This window comes from Mirounga angustirostris, unplaced genomic scaffold (genome assembly GCF_029215605.1).
Source record: "Mirounga angustirostris isolate CCGP_5_RB_7025 unplaced genomic scaffold, mMirAng1.0.hap1 SCAF_9, whole genome shotgun sequence".
Lineage (NCBI taxonomy): Eukaryota > Metazoa > Chordata > Mammalia > Carnivora > Phocidae > Mirounga > Mirounga angustirostris.
Window position 1 is genome coordinate 53,421,170 of NW_026991717.1, and position 9,517 is coordinate 53,430,686.

The 9,517-nt window shown below is 41.5% G+C and overlaps 1 protein-coding gene across 1 annotated transcript in view; it reads left to right on the plus strand.

Annotated features, from left to right (window-relative positions):
• LOC123861211 (aromatase) overlaps window positions 1-8,667 on the plus strand; it is a 122,519-nt gene extending 113,852 nt beyond the window's left edge. The window contains exons 7-10 of the mRNA XM_045900077.3: window positions 2,948-3,062; window positions 3,499-3,661; window positions 6,523-6,764; window positions 7,967-8,667. Of these exons, the coding sequence (XP_045756033.1) occupies window positions 2,948-3,062; window positions 3,499-3,661; window positions 6,523-6,764; window positions 7,967-8,215 (769 nt within the window). The 3' untranslated portion in view covers window positions 8,216-8,667. The remainder of the gene's footprint in view (window positions 1-2,947; window positions 3,063-3,498; window positions 3,662-6,522; window positions 6,765-7,966) is intronic.
• The last annotated feature ends 850 nt before the right edge of the window (window positions 8,668-9,517 follow it).

Consider the following 9,517-nt stretch of genomic DNA (forward strand, 5'->3'; position numbering starts at 1 on the left):
CCTGTTTGTGTATTTTGAAATTTAGTAACGTTAGTCTCCAGGAAGGAAGCCAACTTGATGTTGCTTTATATATTCCCATGTGGTTCGTGAGTATTAGGTAGGTGATTTGGACACCTGGGTCTTTATACATTTCATTTAGTTTCCACCAGACCTTATTGTGACTTGAATCAATGAGATGAAGGATTCATCTGTTCCCTATGTTCAAATGTGGCAGTGGTCTGAAGAGTCTCATTTTATAGTTCCTGGTCATTAGTATGGCTTTGGTTTTGGCCAGCAAGCCCACTGAAACTTATTGCATGAAACTGTATAATGGTTTCTCTTAAGTTTCTATAGAAATTAGCTCCGCAACTCTCCCTCTGTATATAATATTTGCCAATGGTCAGTACATTAATCTATATCTTCTATATCCTAGAGCGGTAAAGACTTCGAGAAATCTTTTAATCTCCTCTCCCATCCATGTCCATTGCAATAATGTCAATGTTTTTTTTTTTTAATGAGGTATAATTGACATAAAACATTATATTACTTTCAGGTATACAAACAACATCATGACTCAGTATTTGTATATATTGTGAAATGATCACCATTATATCTAGTTACAAAACTTTTTTCTTGTGGTGAAAACTTTTAAGATCTATTCTCTTAGCAACTTTCAAATCTGCAATACAGTATTAACTATAGTCACCATGTTGTGCATCATGTCTCCACGATTTATTTATTTTATAACTAGAAGTTTGTACCTTTTGACTCCCTTCAGGCATTTTGCCCAGTCTTACCCCCACCCCCACCTCTGGCAGCCACCAATCTGTTCTCTGTATCTATGAGCTAGAGTTTTTTTTGTTTTGTTTTAAGATTCCACATATAAATGAGATCATATACTAGTTGTCTTTCTCTGTCATGCCAATACTTTTTAGAAATATACTGATGGAAAGGATTCTGGGACATCTACTCCCATCCCTATTTATTCGATTTTATACTTCTGCCTGTCTTGATTCCCAATATTACAGCAATATTGTTTTCTACTTTTTATTCTAGCAAGTTTAAGGCTTTTTAGCCACAGAATACCTTAAATAGGTGTTTGTGGCCTGGACTGATAACCTAGCCACCCTTGTTTGCGTGAAAAATACGCTCAGAGTTCCAAAACACAGACTCACAGATATATTCTTATAATACATGCTTGTAAGTCAGATTTCCTATTCCCTGAAGACTGTCACTGAACTCAATTCTCCCAGTTTTTAAGGGCATATAAATTCAGATGCATACATTAACCTGAATAAGGAGGATCCCAATGGGCATTCACAGACCCCCAATTCTGGCCCAGGGAGGAAGTAGATGTTCAGAAGTGGCTGTAGTTCCATCAAGGAATTCTCCATGAATTTATAGTCTTAGGGCATTTCAACAACTCCTAGACCATTTAGGGGCCATTGCTCAGGTAGGAATGCTACGAGCATTCACAGCCCACCAACTGAGTGAATATCCGTCCCTTCTATGTAAGAGTTTCAACAAATATTTGCTGAATAAATGGACTGGTAGATGAATGAATGAATGTGAATATATCCTTCGTGTATTCCTGGCGGTATGTATGTATCTATATTCACACCTACAGAGATACACAATAGATGGCACCCTCATTTTGAGTGACACAATTACTATACTAGCCTGAAGAATACCTCTTCAAATGTTTAAACACCTTCCTTGAGGGACGCCTGGGTGGCTCAGTCAGTTAAACGTCTGCCTTCGGCTCAGGTCATGATCCCAGGGTCCTGGAATCGAGTCCTACCTCAGGCTCCTTGCTCAGTGGGGACCCTGCTTCTCCCTCTGCCTGCCGTTCCCCCTGCTTGTTCTCTTTCCCCCCACCCCGAGAAATGAATAAATAAAATCTTTAAAAAAATAAATAAATAAACACCTTCCTTGAGATGCCCAAAAGAAACTTTAAAAAGTGGGAGGAATCTTAAAGAATCTTCCCTTACTTTTCTTACTGCACTGGAGTAAACATAGAGGCTATTCATGTCAACATCATCAACACGGTGTACAGGTACCATGTCAACAAAAATTTCAAAGAAAGATTTATTGTACATTTAATGTAATGCAGAATACCATTCCCTGAGATTAGGGGACAATACACTTACACATGGAGGCATACACTTTAAGACAAAGGCAAGAATAGCAGAATCTAGATCTTAAGATGAACTTGTTCACTGAGTCTGAGCCCTTCCCTTTAAAAGAGATGAAAGAGATGTAAAGTAGGTTACATAGAAAGAGAACGATCCGAACTAGAACCTGACTCTCTCTTTCCAAGGTGCTCTTCCCTCTACTACACTGTCAAAATGCATATGCTATACATACTCATGCGGATAGTCAGTCACTATATATCTACTTCATGTTTACTATGTGGCAGAAACTGCAAGGTACAAGAATAAATATCAAGAATAATACTTGATCCCTTGTGCTCACTTTCTAGAGTAGGAAATCTCAAACTCAATTGTTTCTGGAGCTGGGCAAAGAGAAATGGGCTGGGTGGTTACAAGTCCACTGGAAGTGAAGGTGCCGGGGGCAAATTGGAGAGTGCCTGCCCCCACTGAAGACCTTCACTGGCTTTTGGTTTTGTTTTTCAATTTAGACACTGTACTGGACACATCAATAATCAGAAAACACGGCTGGATTTACCATTTTGGTACCAGCTTTTAACCTTTAACTAGAGGTTACAGCCTTTATTTTGCTGCCAGTACCTAGAAACCTTAGCTAAATTTGGTTCCTTAACATGAAGTATAATGAATATGTAATTTAAGGATCTTTATGAAGAATTAAGTTTAAATTCAGTTATTCGTGAGTGCTAATGGCTTCAATTAAAGCAGATAATTTTATTTAAACAAATGGCAAGTGAATTCATTTTTCTAGATGTCTTAACTGACTACAGATAGATTATATTTTCACTTTTTTTTTTTAGCAAGGATTTGAAAGATGCCATGGAAATTCTGATAGAAGAAAAAAGACACAGAATTTCCACAGCAGAGAAACTGGAAGACTATATGGATTTTGCCACCGAGTTGATTTTTGCTGAGGTACTGACCTGGATTAACCATAATTCCCATACAATATATGTACTTGACTGTGTGTAGGTTATGTAAAGACCCCCTCTTGTAATTGCTTCATACTTCTGCTTTTAAGTATCTGCTCTAGTACTTCTATAATGATGACCCAAAGAGCCCACTCATTAGACATTCTGGCAAAACTAACCTTTAAGACTGAAACTACTGTGTCTGGACAATACAAAATATGAAAATGAGAGAGCCCAGAGACAGTAAATACGTAGATAATTGGTTAAATTTTTCCTCTTTCAGCTGAAGACTACTATGAAAAATGTCCATAGTCAATTACAGAGATTTAATATTTATGACTTCATTTCATTGATGTTTTTGATCCCGACTGTCCCTTTCCCTTCTTTTTGGAAGCTTTGATTCACTTTTCCAATATTTCTCCCTTCTTCCAATTGTTCAGAAACGTGGTGACCTGACAAGAGAGAATGTGAACCAGTGCATACTGGAAATGCTGATTGCAGCACCAGATACCATGTCTGTCTCTGTGTTCTTTATGCTATTTCTCATTGCAAAGCACCCTAAGGTTGAAGAGGCAATAATGAAGGAGATCCAGACTGTTATTGGTAAGAACTGATCAAATAGTAATAGAGCTTTAGATAACAATTCCTTCTGAAAGTCAGCTTTTTATGTCCTAAGACTCTGATTTCAAACAAAATCTTTATTATAATCCACCCAGAGAACAATAAAGGTAGTCATTTTGCCACACTTGTTATGCCAGATAGGTTGCAAAGTTAGTTCCATTCTTACTGTGGTTTTTTTTTTCCATTATAAAAACAATGCATGCTCATTGAAACAAAATTAAATAACACAGAGATGTATAAAGCAGAAAGTGACATTCCCTACCCCTTCCACTCTCCTCACCAGCCTCATGTGCATTCCCCAGGGGGAACCACTGTTAATACTTTGCTGTGTATTCTTCAAGGTCTTTCTTGATGTGCACATAAATGTTCTGCCTACCTTACCGGGGCCAAATGCTTTTGTGGGTCCACCCAGGGAACTGGCTATCATCTCTGGCAGTGTTTCTGGGTTTCAAGCTGTCTGTCCACAAGTGAACTTCCAGTCCGTGGCAGAAGGACAAGGGGAGGATGACAGCAAAGGCAGGAGAGTGATCAGTTTCCCTCTCCCCCAAATCCAGTGATGCCGGACCCTTCTTGCCCCTGCCCTCTCCTCCTCCACCAGGTCCCTGCTCAGCTCTTCCCAACACTACGTTTTCCCTGCTCTGCCTTTCCCTGAGCATCATTCCGCCCCCTGCTCCTGACGCTGCCACCTCCTTCCACACAAACACCATCACATTGGAAAGAAATCACAATTGCATTCTGAGGGGAAAAAACCGAATTCCTTATTTGAAATGTCCTTCACATGGATAATCTTTTTTTTTTAAGAGAGAGAGAGGGCAAGAGAGAGCGCGTGCAGCTATCATGCACATGGGGTGGGTGGGGTTGTTGGGGAGGGGCAGAGGGGGAGGGAGAGAGACAGCGTGGAGCCTGAGGCAGGGCTTGATCTCACAGCCCTGAGATCACAACCTGAGTGGAAATCGAGGGTCAGAAGCTTAACTGACTGAGCCACCCAGGCGCCCCTACATGGATAGTCTTTTTAGGAACACATGTCTGACATGTGAGGAGATATCAGTAATGACATAGACTTTTCTCTCTTGACCTTATACAAAATCTCTGTGAAATGACTTATTTGGTTGTAGAGTGGCACCATTTTTTAAAGGCATCTGAGGGGCTCCTGGGTGGTTCAGTCGTTAAGCATCTGCCTTTGGCTCAGGTCATGATCCCAGGGTCCTGGGATAGAGCTGCGCATTGGGCTCCCTGATCCGCGGGAAGCCTGCTTCTCCCTCTCCCACTCCCCCTGCTTGTGTTCCCTCTCTCTCTGTGTCTTTCCCTCAAATAAATAAATAAAATCTTAAAAAAAAAATAAAGCCATTTGAGTGCTACTTGAAATAGTTGATAGTAAGGGGAAATTTCACAGAAGAGTTAAATACGTGAGAGAAAGGGTCTACAGATGTGTTGCTGTAAATGGGAAATTGCCTGGGAAGATAGATAGCAGGAAGCCAGAATAACATCCAAGCCCCAAATTCCAGAATGGTTTCTCATGTGCCCCTGTCAGGTTATGGGTTCTGGGTTAGGTGCAGGGACACATCAGTGACTAAGACAGAGCTATTCCTATACTTATGGGGCTCACAGGCTGGCAGGAGAAAGAGAACTTAACAAGCAAACCCAGTGGAGTGAAGAGTCATAGAATGAGGGAGTTCAGGCAACAGTGAGAAAATGCTCTTGAAACCATGAGCCTTTAATACAATTTCCTTGAGAGGTGAAAAGTGTTTGTGCCCCATGACGTCCCCCTGATACTTTAATAAACCTCTGCAAAGATGGAAAACAGCTGAACCATTTGTATGTGTGTTCGTGCTCCCTCTAGATACACACACACATTAATTACTTCCTAGGGAATGCCTCTGGTTACCTTCTCTGTCGTCTTCCCTTCTACCCCCTCACCCCAGATAAATGTACCCCCTTAGACCTTGAGTGTACAGAGAGCAGTATGCAAGGGGCAGGGCTGTTAGAGTTCTCTGACCAAATGAGATCCTCTCTGAATGGTGTAGTTGTATAGGGCTGCCTCAGGACCCTGGACTGATTTTGATTCTGCAAAAGTGGTAACCCATTCAAGCTGCTCTGAAACTTTGCCAATTCTGGGAGTAACCCAAGCCTCTCTGACCAGTGTCAGGCCAGCCTGAAACAGTGGGAGTATCTGTCAATCCCCAGGACACCCAGAGTTTAGCTGAGGCACCTATTTTGCTGTGGTAGGGAGAGAGGTTCTTGCCACTCTACCGCAATAGGTTGTTCTTGATGAGATGGAAGGAGGGACTCTCAGTGATGCGTTCCAGGCAGATGACTGCACAGGCAACCAGAGGAGAAAATTTCGTTGAAAGGGGTTTAATTCACCATTTCACTTTGACTAGAGAAGGAGTGAATGTCCCCTAGAATTTAGAGGAGGAGACAAATCTCAAAGACCTCAGAGGCCAGGCAGATAAATGTTTGAAGTAGACTGTGTAGGTCTACATATAACTGCAGGTGGATGTCCCTCTAAAGGGCTCATCGGCCACTCAAGTTCAGCCCGTCATTGCCATATAGGGATGTGGGTCCAATATCACCAGGTTTTCTGACTTTTCTAGAGATCCAGGCTTTTCCATGAAATCTCCTAGGTTTTATAGTAATTGGCTTCAAATCTGAATTTTTACAAAACACGCTGTGAACCAAATGACATATTTGGCCCAGGTTACTGGTTTGCATTAGAATTCTAGAAAAAAAAATTTGTTTTTTCAGCCAGGAGCAGACTGTTCTATGGAAACTATGGGAGTTTTAATGCCCATCACATATTGAAACTATCATTACCTCCTTGTCCTGTTTATCTGTTCCCGCAGGTGAAAGAGATGTAAGAATTGATGATATGCAAAAATTAAAAGTGGTGGAAAACTTTATCTACGAGAGCATGCGGTACCAGCCTGTTGTGAACTTGGTCATGCGCAAAGCCTTACAGGATGATGTCATCGATGGCTACCCAGTGAAAAAGGGGACTAACATTATCCTAAATATTGGAAGGATGCATAGACTAGAGTTTTTCCCCAAGCCCAATGAATTTACTCTTGAAAACTTTGCAAAGAATGTAAGAGCCCTTCCTTAAAACCAAGCGCACCACTCTTAAAAATGTCAACTGTTAAACCCTCTCCGGTTCTGTGTTTGCACCATGTACATTTCATTCAATTTACTTCTTCCCCTCTATGGCCTCCCCAGAAGAACATGTTTCCTCTGGCTCAGAACATGACTACCATATTCATCCTCAAGCCAAGGATGCTGGGTCTCCAGCTCTGAGAATTATCCACATGGTGCCCACACAATGGGTCAAAATGTGAAAAGTCCAGGCCCTTAATTTGGCTACCATGAGGCAAATGTTGTTTAACCCAACCAACCTACTTTTCCATTTCAACTTGTCACTTTGTAATCACATAGACTCAGCTCTAGCACCATCTAAGCAAAGGAAAATCCAGTTGTGCTTCAGATGGAAATCAAACGAGACCAAAAGATTTAGTTTTTGCAGTCTGCCTTTGGTTCACCAAATGGCCCCATGAACACTAGTTCCCATTCTAAATAGAATTCAGTAATCAGAAGAGCTTCAGCTTTTTCTATCATTGAAATATACTGTAGATTCTGCTTCAATTATGTCAAATTTTAGGCAATGATGTTAATTAACCAAAATTTTCCAGATATTTCCCTCACTGTTCTATTTTTCCATTTGCATCTAATGTAGAAACATGATCTTAATTAATCCAGTTCCCTAATTCATTCTGTTTCTATGTGAGCAACCCGTGCTATATTGACAACTGGTCAACAAAAACTTATTGAACATCTACTATGTGCCAGGTACTATGTAAGCACAGATGGTAACAAGACAGACAGATGTGGTCCCCATTAATTTTTTGCAGAACTAAAAATATTTGGATGCTTGGTGCTAATAGGCCAGGAGTCAACATCTTTGCACAGAAACAATCTTTGCCTTGGTGACATGCAGAAGAGTAGTAAAACTGTGGCCCATCCCACAGACCTAGTTGAGTATGATAACACTGGCTGTAATAAGATGATGTGTGTTGCTTTACCCCAGGAAATTTACGTGAAAAGCAAAAGTGGGGACTGTGCAAACTGGGCATATATCACAGGGGGTGAATTACATTGGATAAAGAAGTTACAGTCACTCATCTCAGTGAGGGGACAGTATGGTTTGGACCCTGTCACAGCGTTCTGATCCATCAGTGGTTTCAGGGTGAATCAGAGACTGCATGACTCTGGCTAACTGTCTGATCGTTTTCATAGGTTCCTTACAGGTATTTTCAGCCTTTCGGTTTTGGGCCCCGCAGCTGTGCAGGAAAGTACATCGCCATGGTGATGATGAAAGTCGTCCTGGTTACACTACTGAGACGATTCCACGTGCAGACATTGCGAGGAGAGTGTGTTGAAAGTTTACGGAAAAAATATGGCTTGTCCTTACACCCAGAGGAGACTAGCAACCTGCTGGAAATGGTTTTTATTCCAAGAAATTCAGAAAAGTGCCTCGAACACTAAAGAAGGCTGATCAGTACCTACTCTGGAGCATTTCTCATCAGGAGTTCACATAGAAATCACCCGTTCACCATCATGGTGAACATTCGGTGGCCTCTGCCATTTTATAGGCACGCCTCGTATGGACTGTCAGCAAGTCAGGAGATGTGGGTCATCTGTTCTTGTCCAAACCAGACTTCCAGAGAAAATAGAGGCTAAGAGTTTGCAGGGGAAATGGTCAATCCCACAAAACATGCTTTGGAAAAGATAGGCCACCAGCAAAACTTAGGTCCTCCTTCCCACAAAATCTCCACTGCCCTGCCCCAAGAGCATTTTAATGTCTGGGGCAGAAGCACTCAAGTCCATTGGAAAGGTCAGCCTGATGCTTGGGTACTTAGGGCCAAACATACCTGCTAATGTGAATAAAAGTGTTTTGATTTAGTTTTCAGTGGTAGGCTCCCCAACATTCATATTCTTTGGAGAACTGCTTACAAATTCAACATTTTACTTTTCCTATGAATTATTCAATTAACTCTTGATTACCCCCAGGTGACTTGCCTGTGGCAAAAGTTAAATAGGGGACTATCCTTTCCCAGTCTCTCAACTGGCCTCAGCCACTCACCTCCACTACAATAGATATAGATTCGGGTAACATAAAGTAACTTAGTAATAGCCTGAGTAAAATATTGTCAGGACCACACATCTGCTGTAGGAAAAAAAAATCACACAATGCATTTCAAATTCAAATAAAAATTCTTTCCTTCATGTTCACATCATTGCTTAGCTTCACTAGTGCTAACCAAGAGATAACTTTAAATAATGACATCTATTAACTCTTACAATGGCCCCAATGGTTTGAGGGAGGACAACTCCTCTACATTTATATCTAATTCCACAACCCAGCGGGTTCAAACCCATTCCATCTTCTTTCTCAACAGTTTCCCCCCTCTTTCTTTCCGTGATCCCGAAGTCAACAGCAACAGATCAGTAGAGAACATGGTCAGGGTAGAGGCTCTGCAATCATCTTTTATCCTACCTCGGATTTAATAGTTACCTTAGAGATTTAACAGCTGTTGAGTTTATTGAATCATTATACATAGCCATGGATAAAATGCACACCTTGTAAATTAGTTCTTTAAAGAGAATCAAGTATGGGACGCCTGGGTGACCCAGTCAGTTAAGCGTCTGACTCTCAGTTTCGGCTCAGGTCATGATCTCAGGGTCGTGAGATCGAGCCCCATGTTGGGCTCCGTCGTGCTGGGTGTAGAGCCTGCTTAAGATTCTCTCTCTCCCTCTCCCTCTGTGCCCCCTGCCCCGCTCTCGTGT